General features: G+C 39.2%; 1 protein-coding gene and 2 pseudogenes across 1 annotated transcript; 1 reads left to right on the top strand and 2 right to left on the bottom strand.

The window, feature by feature from the left end:
• The first annotated feature begins 8,346 nt into the window (after window positions 1–8,346).
• Window positions 8,347–10,157, top strand: LOC126615778 (40S ribosomal protein S4-like; annotated as a pseudogene).
• Window positions 10,158–10,484: 327 nt separating this feature from the next.
• On the bottom strand, window positions 10,485–13,516 carry LOC126615475 (ferritin-3, chloroplastic-like; annotated as a pseudogene).
• A 446-nt stretch (window positions 13,517–13,962) lies between these two features.
• On the bottom strand, window positions 13,963–17,048 carry LOC126617494 (uncharacterized). The gene has a single exon (XM_050285588.1). The coding sequence runs from the start codon at window positions 16,942–16,944 to the stop codon at window positions 13,969–13,971; it is 2,976 nt and encodes a 991-aa protein (XP_050141545.1). The 5' UTR covers window positions 16,945–17,048; the 3' UTR covers window positions 13,963–13,968.
• Between the last annotated feature and the right edge of the window lie 7,567 nt (window positions 17,049–24,615).

Raw genomic sequence — 24,615 nt, 5'->3', positions numbered from 1 at the left:
TGCCATGTTAAACCCTAGTCCATTTCTCCTAAACCCAAGCCGCACCTTTCCACCTAGAAGCCCTATTTTACAAACCCTAAACCCTAGTCCACTTAAGTGCCGCACCTAACCCTAGCCCATTGTTAAAAATCTGATTTCATTAGGGTTTCTAAGTGCCTATATATACCACCCTTACACCCTAGCCGCATATATCTTCCCCTCTCAAAAAAAATCAGAAAACCATCTCTCTTTTTCCCCACCTTTTGCCGCAACCACCATACACCTCCCTTACCCTTTTGCCGCAGCCACCATCACCCAAAATCCATCAATTCCAGCCGCCACTCATCCATTCCAGCAACCTACCCACTTTGCCGCACCACCATACACCTCCCTTACCATTTGCCGAACCACCATATCATCCCAAATCCATCCCTAAACCGAAATCACATCCAAACAGCCCCTAAACCCTCACTGCCGCAGCAAGGAGAAGAAGAAAGAGGAGCTTTCTGTGCAGATTTCAAAGTGGACTTCTTTGGCATTTTAGGTGTAATCTTTCTTATGTCTTTGATGTTTCAATTCAATAAACTTTGTGTTGTGAGTATGAGGAACTAAACCCCCTTAGTTGGGGGGTGATTCGAAACCATGTACATGCTTGCAATTTGATTCGATTACATTCAGTTGTTATTTCATAAGTTATGGATTCAATTCGTTCATCTATTTGATTGATAACTTATTTGTGTATGTTGATTGAGAGTGCACGCTTAGTTTTCATGCATGAATATGATGCTAGATTATGAGGGAGTTTCACCTAATAGTTACAATCTTATAATCACAAGTAGTGAAGATCGCTTGAAAACGATCGCGTTGAATGAATTCTTAGCATAAGTTTCATGCAATTCATAGTAACAAATGCTTCGTCAATGCTTATGTTTTTCATAGAACGTAATGATTCTTGCTTATATCTCTATTATGCAATTCATGTAGGGAACTTGTAGGGAATGTTTTGGGTTGTCGTATGCAATCATCCAACTTAATAACTTGTGGAAAAACTGAGGGTTAATTAGTGCAATTCACGGTTAACTTGGGGCGTTGAGTATTCATAGTTTATCGGAAGAACAACTGAAAATCGTTTTGTTTGCAAGTGTGACATGTGTGGAGAAGAACCTCCTAACTAGCCTTTTATCCATCTATTTCACCCAAATCGTTTTTACAATCTGTGCTAGTTAAAGTTTCTGTTTTATTTTAATTTTCGTCAAAACAAAATCCCCCTTTATTTTAGAGTCCTAGATTAGTTAGAAAGTGTTTTGATTTGTGTTTCTAAGTATTTTGATTCAAGTTTTCATCAAATTTCGTCCAAATTAGTGTAGGTGCTCAAAACTGCCCAGAAAGTGGTTTTTAGGCAGTTTTGAGCCTTCTAGTTGCTGTTTTGGTTTTTAGGTTTGTTTAAGTGTTTTAACTTTTAGTTTTGCATTCTTTGAGTCTAGTTTAGTGTTTTTAACTTTGTTTTTTAGTGTTTAAGTCAGTTTCCAAGCGTTTAGCAATCCCTCCTAATCCCCGGTCTAGAACGATCCCTACTTACATCTTTGCTACAATTTGACAAAAAGAGGGTTTAATTTGTGTGTCAAGTTAATTTTCACATCAGAAGTCGAACCTTCGATCCAGGTTGCTTGCTTGGAAGTCTGCTTGCTTACCTTGTCTGTTACCTCATTCGGCAAATCTCCTAGCTCGGTGACTTTGGGGACTCCTACTATAGGGTTTGTATCGCACTTGACCAAGCCTGAAACTACAAGTAAGCTTCAAGTGAAATTGATACATTACCTTGTGCATCTTCATCGGTTAAAGATACTACCCCTAGATGGAGGAAAAGTACTTCCAGAGAAGATGCTACATCTACATATGAGACAGATAAGGCAAGTGAAAATGATACCAAACTTCGGTACTTAGAAGTTTCGTGATTACTCAATGGCTTGGATCTTGCAAGTCCCCAACCGAGGAGCTTCCCTCACTCGGGGACTTAGGGGAGCACTGTTTATACCATACTTGACCAATCCCGAAACTACTGAGCACCAGTCAACGTTATACCGTCAAGGACCCATAAGAGTTTCCCTCCAACCAGGAGGTCAATCACAGCGCGACACGTGTCAACATCAGAAGCCAATCATAGCGCGACACGTGTCAACATCAGAAGCCAATCACAACACGACATGTGTCAATGTCAGAATGAAACTAGAAACTTTCTTCTATAAATTGAGATCATTCTCTCACAATATTTCCTAATGTCATTTGTACTAAATCATTCATTTGTACTCACTAAAGGAGAGCTTGGACCTATGTACTTGTGTAAACCCTTCACAATTAATGAGAACTCCTCTACTCCGTGGACGTAGCCAATCTGGGTGAACCACGTACATCTTGTGTTTGCTTCCTTGTCCCTATCCATTTACATAATTATCCACACTAGTGACCGGAGCAATCTAGCGAAGGTCACAAACTTAACACTTTCTGTTGTACCAAAGTCTTCACTGATTTTGTACATCAACAACTATACTGTCTTATGCTTTAACATCACGTGTGAAAATGGTTCAATCCCGCTCACCTACGCATTATTTTGTTTAGGCATTTTTAGGTTTAAATTTATTCACATTCTTCTTCCACTACACTACACTTTATGGTTTCGTTACCTTTCAGGTGTCAGTTAGCACAACTCGAATCGGAATCCAAGTGGACTTTCCAGGTCGGGATGTGTCAATTTTGTATCAGAGCCACTCTTGTCACTCCCCGATCCGGACATACGTCTAGGATCAACACGTGACGTTACCAAATACTCGTATATCTCACATACTCCATCTCCGGAATATGGCAAATCACAACTCGAGAATCAAATTGCAAAGTAATTTTTCGTTTACTTTATGTTTGCTTCTAACCTCCTCGTTAGACTACCAACGTACCCTCAATAGGGATCAAGCCATTCGTAGTTCACTTATCACAAAATCACTTTTATTCCACTAAGTTCAAGCAAAAAAGCATAGCATTTCTCAATCATTTATTATAACATGACAACATATAATTCCTGGACTCAGGCTACATAACCAACCCCCATGAAAACATGATTTCTTTCCTATCCAACATATAAATCATTATGTCTCATCATATATCGCAATTCACAACATACATCATATTTAAGAACCGACGAAACACAAAACCATTCTCTAGCCGCATTAATAAATTAATTTGATCAAAGTAACAACAATTATTTCCATATTTTCTAAATTCATACCTTATGGAATCATAATCGAATCGTAGAAAATCCCGAAATAGTCACTCAGAAGTCCAACATCTTTTCTAACTCAATTAACAAGATTCTTGAAACCATTGACACAATCATATTCACTAGTCATAAAGTTCAACGAGTCTAATCATAATTACCATAACCATAACCAACATCATTCCATAATCACATCAATCAATAATGCCAACCATCACATCATCAATAACACATACAACACGTCGAAATGCGGGGCTAGAGCGACACAGCTCGGCCGAAGACTACATCTCTGAAAAATGGGATTTTGAACCACCCAATGGAACCAAGGCACCAAAGGGGATTCCGGACCATCACTCAACGAAATCTAAATCAGGATACGATTTCGGACCATCACTCAACGGAATCGCGGAGTATAAGGGATTCCGGACCACCACTTAACGGAATCCAAATCAGGATATGATTTCGGACCATCACTCAACGGAATCACGGAGTAAAAGGGATTTCGGACCACTACTCAACGGAATCCAACAACATCGAGTTCCAGACTACTCAACAAAACCAAAATATCAAACAGTTTCTCATAATTTACTTAGACCTGTCGCATATGAAATAAGTGCCTACATCATGGAAATGGTGCATCAGGCAAACAACAACCCAGATAAGCTGCGAAGCTCGTGTGAGCAACAATAATATAAAGTATGTGACAATAATGATAAAACTAACCATCAATCACAGTTTATAAACTTTGAATATAAATAATTCATAAGAAATTAATACCAAACCTTTGCAACTCCAACAGAGTCACACGGACATCCAACAACTTTTCTAAATCAAACTCAAAGTTCTCGAAGCCAAAATTCATGGATACACTCAAAACTAGAGCTAGAGAGACTTCATTCAGCTGAAGCCTACACAAGTAACCAAATAGGAAGTGGCCCCCCAAAGCGGATCAACCAAGCAGAGTCACTCCTACAACTAATGGGAAGTGATCACCCAATGCGGATTAACCAAGCATGATCACCCCTAAATGTGTATGGCCATACCTAGGATATAAGGATCGCCCAACGCGGATTAACCAAGCGCGATCCACAAATAGTATGGTCCCCTAACACGGATTAACCAAGCAGGATCATCCATGTACCATTACCACGTGGTGCAATAAATTCAACACACAACTCAACCCCTATGAGTTTCAGCGTAGTCACCTACACCATCAACTTCTCATGGCTACCAACTAATATGTCACACAAGCATATAAGTCCTACATAATACAACCAATAAGATTCTAGGATCACATTGTCATAACAACAATCATACACATCATACTAATCATACATATCTAACCACTTTTCATAAACGTTTCCAAACTACTGTCGATTCATAATTAATAAACATAGATTGATGCTAAAAATAAAAATAACAATTCAAAAGAAAACACATTTAATAAACAAGTATAACTCAATATGGTGCCACTAATACATATATTGAGACACACGTCAACTGGGAATGACACATCATCGTGATAAGCCAACTAAGCTCCATCAAGCCTTAACAACAAACTAGAGGTAAATGACACTCTAAAGTATAACACGTTGACTAGAACGTCAACCGTCGATAAGGTAGGTCCATTAAGATCAACAATCTAAGGTTATTCAATTTGGAAGATCCGCACATCGGATTTTCGATCCGTAAGTTCTCAAAGGTCCAACAACTGATAACTAGGATGTTCACAAAATTGTACGATGATCCAACGATCAGATTGTCGTCAATCATACAAACAAGTGGTGGTCCAATTTGATCACCACACCAAACAATAGAATTTCGAGAAACCGAGCTAGACATAAGTTCATAGGGTCACTATAAGGTATTTGGTACTTAGACAACACTCATGGACAGTCCCACGCACCGCCACACGCAGTGGTAGCCAAGGTGGTGGGTTTTGAAAACCCATATTTTCAACATTAACTAAATGAGTTCAAATTTACGTGGTATCTAGAGCTCAACAAGGGAAACACTTTTCACAACTAGGTCGACATTAAATTCTAACCGGAAACCGTCCAAATTCATCGGAGAAAACCGGATTTCTAGGGTTCTAAACACCAACTCTAAAATGAATATGAAAGCACGAACCAAGCATACCAACTTGAAGATTATGAAGAGTAGATGAAGTTTCATACCTCATTCGAAGGAAATGGTTGCCGGAATCACCGGAAAATAAAATTGGAAATCTAACACTACAGAGTTGTAGGGCTCGTCAAGAGTTTTCCATGGACACCAAGATCACCCAAAATGGAGATTGGATGAAGGAGATACAAGTGGGTCAAGTTTGTGGGTTAACGAGTCCAATTCACCCTCAAAATGGGTTAGCAGCAGCCCCTCTCCCCTTCCTCTTTTTTTTTTTATTTTATTTTTTTTTAGAAACCTTCCCCTTTTTAAACTAACTTAACCTTTAACCCACATGTGGGAATTAAATAATTCCCACAATCTATAGTTCACAACTTCAAACGTCCGTAACTATACCATTATAACTCGGACTCGCAAACGGCTTTCGCCTATGCGTTCGTGGGTTCAAGATCTATTTAAAAACACTAGTTAAAACTTCAAAAATTCGATGAAAGATAAAGATTGATTACGAAAATTTAAACCCGATAACTATTCGATTTAATTCCCAAAATTTACGGAATTAAAATTAAGTAATAAAAATGACGTAAACGTGAAATACGAACTTAAATTACGAGATACATACTGAATAGTGAAATTCCGGGGACGGGATTTCACAACTCTACCGTTCAGTGCGAGTGTACCGACGAGGATGTCAAGCCCCTAAGCGGGGTGGATTGTAACATCCCATATCGACCAACGGAAAGGGGGTGATATGCCTTATATGTACATGCCTACCTCCTATAGCAAGAGGCATTTTGGGGACTCATTGGCTTCATATTCCATCGGAACTCTGAAGTTAAGTGAGTTCGGGCAAGAGCAATCTTAGAATAGGTGACCCACTGGGAAATTCTCGTGTGAGTTTCTAGAAAAAAAAACTGTGAGGGAATGGTAAGCTCAAAGCTGACAATATCATATTACAGTGGAGACGGGACTGAGATGTGACAAAACGGTATCAAAGCCACTCTACCGTGTGGTGCGAGTGTGTCGACGAGGACGTCGGGCCTTTAAAGGGGGTGGATTGTAACATCCCCCATCGACCAAGGGAAAGGGGGTGATGTGCCCTATATGTACATGCCCACCTCCTATAGCACGAGGCCTTTTGGAAACTCATTGGCTTCAGGTTCGGGTGAGAGCAATCCTAGGATGGGTGACCCATTGGGAAGTTCTCGTGTGAGTTCCCATAAACAAAGCCGTGAGGGAATGGTAAGCTTAAAGCAAACAATATCGTGCTACGGAGGAGCCGGGACTGAGATGTGACAAAAACTCATTGGAAAACGTGGGTAACTCACTGTTGTGAAAAAAATTGAAATTTTTAGTTTCATAAATATTTTGTGTATGAGTTAACGAAATTGCCGCAAAACCTTTGGATGTAATGCTACCATTTATTAAGTCTCAAAATGTTGATTTTTAAAGTTGAAAAAAGTAGAAAAATAATATAAACAAATAGCAAGGCCCCCAAAGAGATTTGTAGGTGTTGAAAATCTTTGGAATGTTCTAAATTAATTTCAAAAACATGTGGTGCGACTAGAATGACTCAAATTTTGGCTTATAATGAATCTTGTAAAAGTTCTCAAAATAGATTAGAAAACGTGAGTTATATATAACTCACAATATTTGTGAAAAATTTGAAATTTTTAGTTTTAGAAAATACTTTGCGTGGGAATTAACAAAAATTTTGCAAGACCTTTGGATGTGATTTTATCCTTTATTAGGTCCCGCAAGCTATTTTTCATTGATTTTTAAAGTTGAAAAATAGAGAAAATAATGAAAACTAATAGCAGCTCCCCCAAAGAGAATTGTAGGTGTCCGAAATCTTGGGAATTTCCTAAATTAATTTTAGAAAACATATGATTCGATTATAATAACTCTAGCTTTAGCTTATAATGTGTGTTATAAAAGTTCTCAAAATTGATTAGAAAATTGTGGTTATAAATAACAGTTTTTGAGAAAAAATTGAAATTTTTGGCCTTAGAAAATATTTTGCGTTGGAGTTAAGGAAATTATTGCAAGACTTTTGGACGTGATCCTACCATTTATTGGTCCTGAAACTATTTTTTATTGATTTCTAAAGTTAAAAATAGAAAAATATCTTTAAATTTATGTTTTATATCGTTGATTTCAAGTGTTTAAATATGAATTATAATAAAATTTGCACAATTTTTTTTTTTTTTGAAGAACATGAATATGATAGTTTGTTGCTGTAGGAAGAGAAATAAAAAAAAAGAATTGGAAGGAGGAATCGGTACAAATGTAGCGACTAGTTCAGGAATATGTCGCTAGCTTCATAACCATCTTTTCTGAAGATAATCGGTGTCAAACTACCGATTGTATCTTTTTAATTTTTTTATAATTTTTTTTCTTTTTTTTTCATTGAATTTTTTTCCTCCCTACGTTACTTTAATTAGATTCAAATACCCTTAGATTATTATCCTTGTTTTCGAATTTTTTGACATAAATTATAAGAAAATTTTCACAAAAAATACATTTTGTAGAACATAAAGATGATAATTTGGTTTTGTGTACGAAAGAAAACGAAAATTTAACAAAAATAAAGTATAAAATAAATAAAACTAATGATTTAGGATTCTAGATTTAAGTAGAAACTAGCTTCTTCTGCACCACCAACTTTATCTTTGCATGTATCTTGATTGTTTTAGATTACTGTAGAAATTGGTTATTATTAACGAACTTCTAGAGTTACGTAGGAATTTCTCCACAAATAGTACATTAGGCTTGATTAAATATGGGCTCTTTGGGCTGCTGTTGATCCTCAACAGCCTCTGTCTCGTCCACCTCCTCCTTGCCTAGGGTTTCTGCGTCTCACTCTGCAAACATGGTACTCTCTTTCTCGCTCTCTATCTCTATCGCTCTCCTCTACTTTACCTTTCTAGGGATCTCTTTTGTGTGCCTAACTGTTGGTTTTATGTTGTATTTTGCAAGCTAGAGGACTGAAGAAGCATTTGAAGCGGCTCAATGCCCCAAAGCATTGGATGCTCGACAAGCTTGGTGGTGCTTTTGTAAGTAAAACCCTCTTCCGCAAATTTTTAAAAAATGAAGAAATTTTCATTTTTTTCATTAAATCTAGAATTTTTGCCTTATTTTGATTGGGGTTTAATGGAACTTTGGTTTCAAATGTACGTGTTTAGGCCCCCAAGCCATCATCTGGGCCCCCACAAAGCCAAGGAGTGCCTTCCCCTAGCTCTTATTCTGAGGAACAGGTTGAAGTATGCACTCACATACCATGAAGTCGTTTTGATTCTCATGCAGCGCCATGTTTTGGTTGACGGAAAGGTCAGGACTGACAAGACTTACCTTCTGGGTTCATGGGTACGTTCTAAAAAATTTCACTAAATTTAGTTCCAATTCCTTATTTTTCTGAATGATTTTTTTTGCAAGGTATCTGTGATGCTTAGAAATGCTTAAAGCTATGTTACTTGTCTTCAGATGTTGTTTCGATCCCAAAAACAAATGAGAATTTCCGCATGCTCTTTGACACCAAGGGTCGGTTTAGGCTCCGCTCGATTAGAGATGAGGAGGCAAAGGTTGGTTCTTTTACATCATTGCTTTCTAGTTTTGTGAATGTACTTTTGTTAGTATTTGTGTAGAATGTTGCCATTGTGCATCGCGTTTTTATACTATAGTGTCATTTTGTTAATTAACAGATCTCACCTAACATGTTTGTCCGAAATGTTTAGTAGATAACTTAGTTTTGGATATATTGCTGGTAAAATGACATGTTACAGCTTACATCTTGTGTGCAATAGAAAACATCTTAGATTTTAGCAGGAAGAGAACTTCATATGACCCTTTTTGTATTTTTGTTAGTCTACTCAGCTTTAATATTCATTTCTCGTAATATCATAATGCTATAAAGTGTACTAATTTCGGTTAGTTTAAACTACGAATAAGAATTATTTTATTTTTCGTTTTAAATGGTCCTTGTGATCTAGGTTTTTAGTTTTATGTTTATTGAAAGTAGAAAGACTCATGTACATCTTCCAATTAGAATCACTCCAAAATTCATCTGTTTGATCATATTTTGCTGAGAAAGTCGAATGTCCTACATTGGACATATAATTTAAAGTATCAAAATTCTCACAAAATAACCACTAAATTATAACTAAGATTAGGGTAAAATATATAGTATACTATTGACTTATCATTTATTCTGCTTTCGAGATGTTACAGTGTTTGTGGCTAAGAGCACTTTCTGAAATATTTCTAGCTCAGTTTCGTCGTCTACTTTTGTCTAGATAATTAACTATTTGACATGGTATTATAAATTCCCTGAGCAGTTCAAGCTCTACAAGGTTCGATCAGTGCAGTTTGGGAAGAAGGGCATCCCCTATCTTAACACTTTTGATGGACGCACTATTCGCTACCCTGACCCCCTCATCAAGGCCAATGACACTATCAAGCTGGACTTAGAGACCTACAAAATCACTGACTTCATTAAGTTTGATGTTGGTAATGTTCTCATGGTTACTGGCGGAAGGAATAGGGGGCGTGTTGGAGTCATTAAGAAGAGGGTGAAGCATGAGGGAAGCTTTGAAACTATCCACGTGCAGGATATGCCCTCGGTCATGAGTTTGCAACCCGTCTTGGTAATGTGTTCACCATCGGCAAGGGTACAAAGCCGTGGGTGTCGCTTCCCAAGGACAAGGGTATCAAGCTAAGTATCATTGAAGAGGCAAAGAAGCGACGAGCGGCCACCCAAACAGCTGCTACTGCATAAACAATATGGCAACTATAGATTGTTTTTCCTATAGTTTTAGAATGGTACTTAGTTAAGCAGTTCGACTCCTTTCAGCTTATGCTCGGGATTTTATTTTCTTTCGTTTTGCGGCCGTGTGTTATGGCTATTATCCATTACATAGTTTTTGAGATTGTTACGTTAGATAATAAGATACTTATGTTGTTAGATTATGAACATAAATTCATAGATTTTTGAAATGTCTAAAACGAAAGTGGAAGATCCATCCTAAAATAGTACTCTCAGTGAGGAGAATTTGTGAAGTACAAAGAGAAGATGAGGTGCAATATTTGGCATAAAATCTCTATAGAGAGAAACAACTGTTGTGCCTTGGCCCGTTTATCAGTGCGGAAATGAGATTCAGATTACAACCTCACCAAATCACACTCAGTTGAACAGAATAAAATACAAGAAATAAAGACACCGAGAAATTTACGAGGTTCGGCAAAAAACTGCCTACGTCCTCCGAGAGATGTTGCTCTTCACTATGAGAATAACTAGTACAAGATACACTTGAGTTAAATCGACATAACCCAAACCCCAATCCCTTTGTACCCTCACAGAATTTTACTAAGAGACTCACTCTCCCCAAGAGTTTCTCACTCTCACTCTATATTTTTCTACCACACGTTCTCATCCGAATGCACTCTCAATATAAGGTCACTCACACTCATATTTTATTCCCAACATCATGATGTCTTGAATAATCATTAAAGAAAAAGCACCACCTTTTCTCTTTTCTTACAATGATGATGTCTTTACTCATGATGATGTCCACCAAACTTTTGCTTTTACTTTGTCTGCAACTTTCATGCAACCCACACCATATGATATTTCCACCGAAAGCAAACATAGGTCACTTCATTGTTGTTAACACATGACTCATAATTACTCACAAATGTATGAGCCAAACACAACAACAACGTCGTGCTTCTTTTGTCATGCAGCATTGCCATTGAGGAGCATCTGATCAAAGTGCCGAACACCTGCAAATTAACAAAACAATAAGCCACTTGGAGTTCATTGCAAAATTTGTTCATATGTCGTAAAATTTTCTCAATATCTGCTGTTAATCGATCAGCCATTACCATGTCCGGTGACGATCCTTCTCAATTGAGCTACATACTTGGACATTTTATATATGGCTTCCACCTAAATTACCCGAATTCAGTTCTTCGATCTTCGTCAAAATCTTGCCAAGAATAATGAGAAAAGAAAACGAAAGATATCGTATGGAAGTTGCATACCTGCTCAGTCAAATAGTTACTCTCCACAAAATCCACCAGTTGCACATCATTGTTTTCGTTTGCTATCTGTAATATTATTTAACAGTTTCACATAGTCTTAATTTGAATTGATCGACAGATAAAGCAGCTAATTTGGAAAAAAAAAAATATGTACTTTAAAGTTTAAACAAAAGAATAATGGAGTTTAAAGTAAAATGAAATAGCAAAGTTATTCACTGTGTAAATTTAGAAGCTTCTCATTGTTCAGCTTTTCCAAGGCCAGTGCAAGCTCTATTGCTGTGTAAAACAAGGGAAGACATGCTAAGAAGTGATAAAGGGAAGTGATTTCCGAACTCCCCTTTTTTTCGTGCTCATTCTTGTTTTCTTCCTAGCAGTTGGATTGAATAAAATAAAGTAAAATTACGGACGGAAACAAGAGGAGTACTTAAAGAGAAAATGAGAGAGTGAAACATTACTAAACTTGAAAAGAACTTACCACACAATGCATCACCCTTTTTGACATGACCAAACTCGGAGACGGGCATTCGCATGGACTGTAGCTTAACTTTCCCTCCGCGTTTGTTCTGATCCTCATCGGAATACAGACTTAGAGATCGATATACAGAACCAATGGAAACAGAAGAAAATGATATTGGATTCTCAAATGGAGAAAGTATGAAATTTATAGCAGAAAACCTGGTATTCCATAAGTTTTTCAGCATGCTGCCTTTCTACTTCACTTGATTCTTTGAAAAATCTGCATGTTTTCGTGAACTTAAACAACGAATAGATCCGAAAATATCATCAGATTTCGGAAAAAAAATTCAGGTTTAGAAAGACTAATTACTTGGCAAGTCCCTTGAGAGCAACATTGTCTCTGTCAAAGTAGGCATACATGGAGTGGTACACATAGGAGACATTGTATTCCACAGTAATTCAGAGAACAAAATTTTGGTATGAAACTGGTCAGAACTTTGCATACATAGTTGGATCTACTAACCAAAATCAAACTAAAACAAAAGTAGAATTGATATAAATTTTATATATGAGAAAGACTGAAAATGATATATGCACAAATCGAACCGATCAGAAATTCTTAGTCAAACATAAAATAGGTGACATTAAATGGACAATAAATAAGGGCTCTAATTGTGGCTTATTTTATGTACGGTTATTGTGTGTTTAGTGTTCTCTAGTTCTATTGTGACTTAAAAAATTTCACCGTTACGCAAACATGGGCTAGACCGATTAGTTAGGGTAGTGTACCGCTTCACATATGCACCTAAGTTTGAATCCTTCTCTTCTAAATTATTGTAGTTAATAACTAGTTCTATTTGTGCATATTTCGTCATTCGAAAAACCTCAATCTTTTGTGAAAACAAAGGGGTTTGATTATAGTCAAGAAACCAACATTTCTAATGAATATTAAGATTGAAAAAAAGACTAAAAAAATGGAAGAATTTTGAAAACACACTTGATCTGTTCATTGATGGCAGCTTCTGATTTGTCAGAATATTTTTGGCGAGCAAGAGAAGCATGAGGGATAGTGGGGACTAGAAGGAGCTCCTTCTGACCTCCTCCAATGGATCAAACACCACCTCCAATGTGGGTCTGTTATCAGCCTCTTTTTTTGCAAATATTACCAACCGACCTGAACCATGCACATGTCAGCCTGAGACCGCCAAAAGGCTCGGCCTGTTCGTGATTGTTGGTGAAGAAGAAAGGCTTGATGGTAAAGGCATTGTGTAGAAATTGAGAGAGAGAGAGAGGAGAGAGAGAGAGATTGTGTATTTAACCTAATACTCTGCAGTGCAAATAGATACGTTGTCAATCTTGTTTTTTCAAAAGATGAGAATGATAACCTTTTCCTCCTGATTTTAAAATATACCTTGTTTCGAATGTCAAGAATATCCTTTGTGTAACAATATTTTCATTTTAAAATCAATTTTGGATATGTAAACATATTACAAGCACCTCAAAAATTTTAAATAGAAATGATGTGTGCTTTTACGGAAGCAGGTCATCAAGTGTTTTTTAAACATGATAAAAAAAACGTTTTGAGTTATCTAAAAGCCTTTTTAATTATTTTGAATATACTTCCAAGATGGCTCTTAGAATAGTTCTACGCATTATAATTTGTTCTTGAATATCATTTTTTTTCGGTTGAATTTTGGGATGCGTATACTTTCAATTTTCAGTTTTTGCCCTTTCCTTGAAGGGTAAGAAGTTTTAGAGACTAAGGCTTATATACTGTCATTGTGACATTTAGTGCCATGCAAATTGCCCTCACCCTGGAGGGTCAAGAAACTCCTCACAAAGTTACAATAATCTAGTACTACGGTTTAGTGGTATTCCTCTTTACTTGTAAGTGAAAAGTCATAAATTCGATTCTCCCCAAATGCGAGTTGGAACCACGTTATTACTAGCCCATTGCGAGGCTAAATCCACCCCCTCCCCTTGTAGATAATATTGTTTGTTTAAAAAAAAAATTTGTTTAATAGCTTAGAAGATTTTGAAAAACTAGTGTAATTAAAAATAGAGTGTTTCTCATAATAAAAGTAGTGAAACTTACATAGAAGAAATCAGGCTTGCAACCTACTAAAGTCTGTGTTACTAAAAAAATTGGGGGGACAAAAGAATGGTAATACATAATCTGCAGGGGTGGCCCGGTATGGCTGCGAGTAATGTACTCCGGGAGTCGGTATGGCACCAAAACCGGCACCGGAATAAGCACCAATTTCACGGTTGTCGGTAGCCATACCAAACTGCCCATGGTGCTGCCAAGATGACGGCGGCCTTGGCTGCGGAAAGCCTGGGTTAAAATTTTGTACTGGATAGGGTGGAACAGCTGATTCGGATGTCCGAGGATACTTATTTTCGCGCTGTTGTTGCGGTTGAAACCCCGGGTCATAAGTAGGGGTACTTCGTTTCTGTCCTCTACCATCCCAATTGATGCTGGGTTGATTACTTGCAAAAGAAGGAACAACGACATTGTTGGCAGGGATACAATCTAATTTCTGCATCTTCACTTGAGAATGAGGAATACTGTAATTCTCCTTTGATTGCAGGTTTTTGATGTGTTCCTCAGTAGATTTTTTGTTCGAATCAAACTCTTTCCGCTTCAATTCAAGCTCTTTGGCTTGAAATTCAAGTTGCCTCTCTTTTGATTTCAGCTTTTGAGCTTGTTCTTCAAGCGATTTTTTCATCAAATTAAATTCTTTCTGCTTCGATTTAAGATCTCTGGCCTTGTCTTCAATCTGGCTTTCTTTCGATTTCAGATTTTTGGTGTCTTCGTCAACCTTGGATAGTGCTACACGTCTCCGATTCTCTTTTAGATTTTCCAGTGAAGCTATTCGCGATTCGATACACCTGGAAGGGTACATGGCCTCTAGGTCGCAATCTTTGATGCATTCAATCACTGCTCTAAGATCAGCTATCTGGTCATTGATAACCTTATCCTTTTCGTCGAGTGATTTCTTTCTCTTGCCAACTTTCCTGCAAAACCTCTTCGTATTCTCCACAAATGCTTCCAATAGCGGTACTGGGGGGAACTTGTCAGTTAACTCGAACATACAAATCCATCTAACAGCTTCAATGAATAGCTTCTTTTCGATAAGCCTTTGAATCAAATCAGGGATAAGACTATGAAGCTCCTTTGTATCATAAGAAGAGGTGATTTCGTATGCAGTAACGAGCCTCATAAAACCCAAAACCTCCAAGCAATTCTCTGCCCCCTTTGCCGCTCTCGCCTTCCACTCACCAGCCAACTTAATTGCTTCTTCTCTCACCTGAGGGCTAATATGTGGTGAGATGCTCTTCAAATTCTCTAACAAATGAATACAACTCCTCCTAATCACAATCAAATCACAACCAGACTCGCAGTTGTCCACATTCGATTTTGAAGGGTAAAACCCTTGCAATGCATCCAAAACAAATTGTGCTGGGTCCGATGACGCATGAAGAATGGCTGAGATGTCACTACCCACTAAATCGTATCTCTTCAAATGATCATTCAACTGCAATCCTCTAACATCCCTATCGATGCTCCATTGATTACTTGCAGAAGAAGGAACAATGGCATTGTTGACAGAGAGATGTTCCAATTGTTCAATCTTCACTTGACAATGAAGAACGCCAGTGTTCTCTTTCGAGTTCAGGTTTTCCAGGTGTTCTTCGGTGGATTTTGTGATCGAATCAAATTCTTTCTGCTTCAATCCAAGCTCGTTGGCCTGCTCTTCAAGTTGCCTCTCTTTCAATTTCAGATTTAGGGCCTGTTCTTCAATGGATTTTTCGATCGTCTCAATTTTTTGCTGCTTCAATTTAAGCTCTTTGGACTGCTCTTCAAGTTGTCTCTCTTTCGATTTCAGATTTTCAGTGTTTTCTTTTCTAATCCAATCAAATTCTTTCTGCTTCAATTCAAGCTCTTTGATCTGGCCTTCAAGAAGTTGCCTCTCTTTCGATTTCAGTTTCTGGTTATATTCTTCGGTGGATTTTCTGATCGAATAAAATTTGTTTTGCTTCAACTCAAACTCTTTGGCCTGATCTTCAAGTCGCCTCTCTTTCGATTTCAGGTATTGAGTGCGCTCTTCAGTGGATTTTTTGATCGAATCCAATTCCTTCTGCTTCAATTCAAGCTCTTTGGCCTGGTTTTCAAGTCGCCTCTCCTCCAATTTCAGGTTTTGGGTATGTTCTTCAGTTGATCTTTTGATCGAAATCAATTCTCTTCGCTTCAATTCAATCTCTCTGTCCTGGTATCGAAGTTTGTTCTCTTTCGCTTGAAGTCCCCGAGAGAGTGTATCCAAATGCTTTTCTCCTTCTTCTTTCGATTCTTTGACCTGTTTTTCTTTCAATTCAAGCTTACATGACCACTCCACCATTGACTTCCTGCGCAAGCAGATATCTTGTTCCTCCATACAAAGTTTCTCCGCTTTCACCTTCAACTCCTTGTCACATTCTTGAATCGCCATTTTCTCCGATTTCAATGCCTCTTCTCTCAAATCGAACTCCGCCTTACGGGCCTCCATCGACCCTAGAACCTTTCTCAATTCCCTCTCTTTTAACGCCATGTCCTCCACACTTCTCTCAACCGAATTCAATTTTTTCGTCCTTTGTTCGACTCGCCTCTTGATCAAATCGCCTTCCCTCTCCTTCTCCCTCACAAAACCCTCAACTTCCACCAATCTCTTCTCTTGAACAATCACCGCATTGCTGTGTTCTCGAATCAAGGACTGAAGCGAAAGCAAGTGGTTCTTTTTTTCGTCGACCAATTTCTGAAGTACCTGCAAACTGTTGGATTTCGACTCCATCTCCGAGCTGACCTTCGACTCTTGGATTTCCAACTGCTCGGTTTTGGCTCGGACTTCCTCCTCGCGGTGCTTGAGTTCCCGGAGTCGGGCCTCGATGGAGAGACGCGTGGACTCGAATTGGTCTTCGAGGTCCTTCCACTGTACGGAAAACACAGCGAGGGAGGTTGCATGGGCGTGAAGGCAGTCGTACGCCTTGCGCAGAGTCGACTGCTTCAACTCTGATTCTTTCAAATCGGACTCTACGTTCTCCATTGTCTCCGCAGCATAAACCCTAAGCGAAAACGACGTCGCGGTGGTGGGGAATCGTCTGCTCAAAACCCTAGACACGGAGGATGAAAACGAACGAAAAGAATGCGGTTGTGGTTTGTTTCTCTTGTTAAAGCAACTTCACGTATTGGTTTAAGTAGAAAGGGCAGAGAAGGGAGGGGAGTCCTATTTCCGTAGGGAAAGAGGAGTAGGAGAAAACAAAGGAAACTGGTGTTCCAAGAGCATCTAGGGAAAATAATCCCTTACAAAAAAGTTAACTTATGCCCAATAAAGGTATTTGGGTCAACCATCAAACTACACAATGAGTCTGTTATAATAATATGATGTCGAAATTACTATCTACAAAGTTAAATTTAAAACTTTCACTTACAAATAAAGAAGAATAATAATTGGCATCTACAACTTTTTTTTTTTAAATAAAAAAATTGTTATATGACAGGCACAATGTCTTGGCCAATTAGCCTAAGCATCTATACTGAAAAATCAAATATGTGGATCTATTTATCAATGCTATAATCTTGTTTTGAACAAATCAACCTTGCGTCCACACATAATAACACGTGACATGGAACGTTATCCAGCGTTGCATTTATACACTCAATAATTTCTCAATCGAAGTCAACCCCGAAAGAGAGAAGACTGTGGTGGCACTAAGTAATTTCTCAGTGTAATCGTTTGAACATGATGTGGTAATTCACTTATGTACTAATAATTAAAGTGTATCTACTTATCAGTATTGTAATCTAGTAGAGGACAAATCAACCTTGTGTCCACACACACTAACACGTGATGCGACATTGCACTGATACACACAAATTTCTCAATCGAAGTCCAACCCGAAAGAGAAAAGATTGTGGTGGCATTAAGTAATTTTTTGGTGTAATCGTCAAAGCATGACGTGATATTCACGTATATACTGATATATTTATCAATACTATAATCTAGTTAAAGACAAATCACGTATTCTAGACTACTTTGCCTTATGGAAACAGGATCGAAGCTAACACAGCTCCCTGATTAATTAGCCTAACCTACATATGGATTTCTAATTGCGTTGAATATCACTTCTCACCGATTTAAGTGCGATCGGGCTTCAGTTTTCTTTGCTGAATTTTGATGATGAGCATGCTTTCAATCTTGGTTTTGTTGAGTTTACTAATTTCAAGAATAAAATCACTTTAAAATTGTATAAAAGGATTGAAGGCTTATCAAATGCTTTCTGGATTCGAATATAATCATGTTCACAATTCTGTGTGTTTCAATGTCTAACTTGAGGTATATTCATTGCTCAGACAAAATTTGAACTTTGACGATAACATACAGGATGCTAACTCTGTTGTGCGGAAGCGTCAAATATGAAACCAATAAGCTACAACTGAAAAATATGATAAGACAAATAATCCAAAATGACACAAGGATTTATACTGGTTCGGCGTAAGTCTACATCCAATTCAAAGACGGCGAGGAAATGCCACTAATATCAAAATGGAAATTACAAATAGAGTTGAACTCTCAAACCCAATATCCCATATACACCCAATAGCTCTCACTCATACAAAGAACAAATGGAGAAGAAGAAACACATATCAAATTTTTCTCTCCCAGAAGCCACAAAATGTAGCACAATATCTTAGAATGAATGATAGCACAAATGGAAGATAGAAAACAACAACCCACCTCTTCTTCTCTCTAATCTGCCGTTCCCAACCCCCAAAACCAAAGACATAACCAAATGCCTTAATATAAACAAAAGGAACAAACATCATAATTGCCACTCATGTGACCACATCAAAAAGGAAAACCTCCTAATAATGTTCCCACATCATTATGTCCTTCATTCTTTTGGTTTGTTTAATAGCCGAAAGGTGATTTGGCTTGTTGTCCACTTGGCCACTAATTTGGCCATTATCCAACAAACTCCACTACTATAACATGATATATCCTGGTTGTACTACAACATGATATATCCCGGTTGTACGTAAGAATCTCACCTGAACTTGCACCGAAACCATGTCAATGGGTAATGTATTCCAGGATTCGGTATGGCACAGTAAGATCCACCAAAACTGTCACCAAAATCACAGCTGTGGCAGCTGTACCAAAGTGCCCGCAGTTTCCATAATTTTCGTACTGCCAGGATGATGGGTTTGGCCACGGATAGACTGGGGTGAAATTTGGCGCTGGAAAAGGTGTAGCAGCTGATTCGGATGTCCGAGGGTACTTGCTTTCATGCTGTTGTTGCTGTTGATACCAGCTGGGGTCAAAGTGGCAGTACTACGCTTCCCACCTCTACCATCCCAGTTGATGCTGGATTGATTTACTTTGTTCCAATTCTTTTCTGTTTCATTAATGCAAGCTCTTTCGCCCGGTGATCAAGTTGCCTATATATCGATGCCAGGATTTGGGTCCGTTATTGAGTGTTTTTTTATTGAATCAATTTCTTTCTGCTTCAATGCAAGCTCTTTGGCCTGATCTTCAAGTTGCCTCTCTTTTTTGTTCACGTATTGGGTACGTTCTATATGTAAATCTCAAAAGTCGTTGAATTTTTTTGCTTTTTCGGTTAAAATTTTGGATAAAAGGAGTTTAGGGCTTAACATCTCCACCATAGCTCGAAAATCAGTGTATCAGATGAGATGCCAAATTTTTTGAAGAAAAACTTGACCTCTCGCACCGGGTTCATGAGCACTCGTGTCAGGTTCGGTTTTAGTTAACCAAACTGTGCAGAGTTTCTTCGTCATCGACAACTGTACACACCTTTAAGTTCATTTGGTCGACCCCTACAGAACACTACGAGTGATATTTGGTTGTAAACTACCAAACCCTTTCGATTACATGTTGATATATCCTCAGTCACATGAAAGAACCTCTCCTAAATCCACGTTATTATTTTTTCTACATCAAGGTTGAAAATACCTTTCAAACTATTCAAACTATGTCAAGAGCATTTACAACAAAGTCAGATCAAACTAGGATAGCGTACAGCAGGAGGAGGAGGAGGAGGAGGAGGGCCGGGAAAGTATGGATGCGGCCGGTAATGTATTCCCAGATATGGACGAAAATTAGCCTTACCAAACTGCCCAAGGTGTCCATTTTCGTAATGCCAAGACGGTGGTGGCGGACCTGACTGTGGATAGCCTACTGGAGTGTAGTTTGGGACTTGATAATGTGTCGCAGATGATTTAGATGGCGGATGATAGACTGGGTTGTAAGATGGCACTGTATAGGGTGGAACAACTGATTCGGATGTCCCAGGATACTTATTTTCCCGCAGTTGTTGCAGCTGAAACCCCGGATCATAAGTGGCGATACTGCGTTTCTGACCTCTACCATCCCAATCGGCGCTGGATTCATTAGTTGCGGGAGTATAAACAGCTGCATTTTTGTCAAGGACATGTTCCAATGCTTTATGCTTCACGGCAAGCTCTTTCCCTTGGTGATCGAGTTCCCTCTCTTTTGAATTCAAGGTTTGGGTGCAATCTTTATTAAGAATATATTATAATTAATGTATAATATTGTATTTGTCTAATCTAGGAAAGGCTATTCCATGAATTGTGGATCTCTTGTCTAACCTAGGAAAGGCTATTCCATGAATTATGGATCACACTTTATAGGATTAGAATCAGTTTTTGTCTTTTTCATTTTGTATTTGTATATATGGGCTCCTTATCCTCTGTTCTAAATATACAAAATATTCAGCCATATCATTCCTATCAATCCCAGGAACTACCTAGCTCTTTCTTATTTTGGTATCATCACAGGCTCTTCGATCCACTTCATCAAACCCTAACAAAATTACAAACACCATGACAGACAATCCAACAACCAACGCCAACAACCCTAGTAGGGATTTATCACATCCATACTATGTTCATCCTTCAGATCACCCTGGCCATGTACTTGTTTCTGAAAAATTGAATGGCACCAATTATTCCTCCTGGAGCAAGTCTATGCTTCATGCCTTACGAGCCAAAAATAAAATTGGATTCATTGATGGATCCATTACACCCCCTCCCGAAGATGACAAACCAGGTGATTATGCCCTATGGGCACGCTGCAACAGCATGATCCTATCATGGATTTCGAATTCGGTAGAGTCTCATCTCTCGACCGGAGTTGTCCATGCCGAATCTGCATACACGATTTGGGAGGATTTCAAGCATCAATTTTCCCAGCAAAACACACCAACCATTTACCAAATCCAGAAACAGATTGCTTCTCTATCACAAGGCTCCCTCACCGTCTCAACGTACTTTACAGAACTTAAGCATCTCTGGACTCAACTCGATGCATATGAAGACCCCATCATCTGCAACCTGATGGATAAGCATCATGAGCAACGAGAAAAATACCGACTTATGCAATTTCTTATGGGCCTTAACGATGTTCATGACACCGTTCGCACCAGCATTCTCATGATGACGCCATTGCCCAATATTCATCAAGCTTATTCCTTTGTCAGCAATCACGAGCAACAACGCCAGTTGACGTCGGAACAACGCCAACCATTGCCATCAGATAATTTTTCCCTTGCTGCCGCAGCACAAACCCGTTCTGATCAACGCTGTGATCATTGCAACCGAGAGGGACACACCATCGATAATTGCCGCACTCTAAAATACCATTGCAATTTTTGTGACAAAAGAGGACATACAGAGGACAGGTGCAAAATCAAGAATGGCACGTGGGTGCCTCATCCCACTGGAGGAAATGGCAATACAAAAGGTCGCAAGCAAAGAGGCAATTCTTCTTCACGTCCTTTGCATGCCGCCCATGCAACGGAAACCACGTCAAGTCTTCAAGGGCCATCCATGCCGCAACCAACATATCCTTTTGCATCCACCAGTACCAATCCGTTGAGTGCACTCTCTGCGGATCAAATTCAACAGTTGACTCATGCTCTCTCCTTGCTTTCTTCTGGTAATGGGAACGCTTATGCAAATGCCGCAGGTCCGAATTCTCTTTCTGTTACTTCCATTAATTCTGTGTTTACTAAGCCATGGATCTTGGATAGTGGAGCTACAGACCATATCGTTTCTGATTCCACCTTATTTACTACCACCAAACCTCCATCTATACCCGTTGTTAATTTGCCCACTGGTTCTTCAATCCCAATCACTTGTACTGGCACAGTACCATTTAATTCTGATATCACTTTAGCCGATGTCTTGTGTGTTCCGTCTTTTAATCTCAATCTCATGTCCGCTAGCAAAGTCACTAACTCTTTCAATTGTTGTGCCATTTTGTTTCCCACCTTTTGTGTTTTGCAGGACTTGGCTTCAGGGAAGATGATTGGTTCGGGTAAGATGCGTGATGGTCTTTACTACATGTCACCTATACACCGAACACCTGCCTCTCATCAAGTTTCCCATCCTTCCTATTTATGGCACCAACGACTTGGGCATCGATCCCCTTCTCGTCTCAAATTAGCTTCGTCTTTATTACTTTCTCATGCTATTTCCATTGACAATACTTGTAGTGTCTGTCCTTTGGCCAAACAAACACGACTTCCATTTTCTTTAAGTTCAATATCGACTCATGCACCATTTGTTTTATTACATTGTGACATATGGGGTCCTTACAAAATTCCCACTCACTCTGGGGCTCGTTTCTTTCTTACAATTGTGGACGATTTTAGTCGATGCACTTGGGTGTTTTTCATGTCTCACAAATCTGAGACCCAACATCTTTTAAAGTCCTTTCTCACCTTTGCTCACACTCAATTCCATGCCACAGTTAAAACCATCAGAGTAGACAATGGGTCTGAATTCTTATCTATGAAGGATTATTTTCAATCTAATGGGATCGAACTTCAACGCACTTGCGTTTACACACCCCAACAAAATGGGGTTGTTGAACGCAAACATCGCCATATTCTTACAGTGGCCCGTGCTTTACGCATTCAATCCAACATCCCCCTCATATTTTGGGGTGATTGCGTACTCACTGCCGTCTACCTCATCAATCGTTTACCTTCTCCGTTACTTTCCCACAAATCACCCTTTGAACTATTATACAAACGTCCACCATCCCTTGAGCATCTACGCGTGTTTGGTTGTCTCAGTTATGCTACCGTTGTACACCCTACCCACAAATTTGAACCTAGAGCACACCGGTGTGTTTTCGTTGGCTATCCCACAGGTCACAAAGGGTATAAACTTTACAACTTGGACACTAAAAAATTTTTGATCAGCCGTGATGTAATATTTCATGAGACTTCATTCCCATTTTCTAATCTTTCCCCTCCTGATTCTCATACCACTGCCCTTAATCCTATCCCTCAGGACCCCACCTCTTTTTCTCCCCTTTCCCATTTCCCTCCACCGCTTCATGCACCTACCACCTTTGATCAACCTCCTCCCTTAACCACACCTGGCGATGACTCCTCCCTTGCCGACACTCCCACTCCCCATATCTCACATGGTCCCTCCTCCACCGACATCCCTCCCCAACCCGTGACCACCTCTCCTCCATTACTACACGTACCCCCTTCTCCTGCCCCCTCTCATGCCTCCCCTCCCGACCTTGATATTCCCATCTCTTCCCTACCCCTTCTCCCTTCTCTCCGACATTCCACTCGTCCTAAACAGCCACCGACATGGACTAAAGACTACCACATGTCTCACCAAGTCAATCATTCTTCTCTGGCACTACGTCCTGCAACAGGTACCCGTTATCCCATTTCTCATTTTCTTTCCAACTCTCGTTTCTCTTCTGCCCATTGCTCTTTTTTAGCTAACATTACAGGTCCATCTGAGCCCACCACATATGCTGAAGCTATCCTTGATCCACACTGGCAACAAGCTATGCATACCGAATTAGATGCGTTACAACGTAATCAAACTTGGGACTTGGTTCCCCTTCCTGCTGGTCATAAGCCTATCGGCTCCAAATGGGTTTTCAAAAAGAAGTACAAGTCTGACGGTTCTCTTGATCGTTACAAGGCTCGTGTTGTTGCAAAAGGATACACACAGGTTGAGGGCGTTGATTACCAGGAAACTTTTTCACCCACTGCCAAACTTACTACTCTGCGTTGTCTCATTACCGTTGCTGCTGCCCGTACTTGGTTCATTCACCAGTTAGATGTTCAAAATGCCTTTCTTCATGGCACTCTTCATGAAGAGGTCTACATGGAACCCCCTCCAGGTCTTCGCCGACAGGGGGAGAATCTTGTATGTCGGCTCAAAAAGTCCCTTTACGGACTCAAACAGGCATCTCGAACTTGGTTCACCACCTTCTCAGACGCTATTCAAAACGCCGGATATCATCAATCAAAAGCGGATTATTCCTTGTTCACCAAGGTTCGAGGTACTTCAATCACTGTTGTTCTTATTTATGTTGATGACATACTTATCACAGGAAATAATATCCAAGAGATGGAACAACTCAAAGCCTTTCTTCTCAAACGCTTCCGCATTAAAGACCTTGGCGATCTAAAGTATTTTCTGGGTATTGAGTTCGCACGCTCGGAAAAGGGAATTTTTATGTCACAGCGAAAATATGCACTCGACATTCTTCAAGACTCAGGGTTACTTGGTGTACGACCAGATCCTTTTCCAATGGAACAAAACTTAGCACTTACACCCACAGATGGAGCATTGTTAAATGATCCAACTAAATACATAAGGTTAGTTGGGAGATTGATATATCTCACTGTTA

Source organism: Malus sylvestris, chromosome 3 (genome assembly GCF_916048215.2).
Source record: "Malus sylvestris chromosome 3, drMalSylv7.2, whole genome shotgun sequence".
Taxonomy (NCBI): domain Eukaryota; kingdom Viridiplantae; phylum Streptophyta; class Magnoliopsida; order Rosales; family Rosaceae; genus Malus; species Malus sylvestris.
Note: the sequence above shows the minus strand (reverse complement) of the source record. Positions and strands in the feature narration are given on the sequence as shown.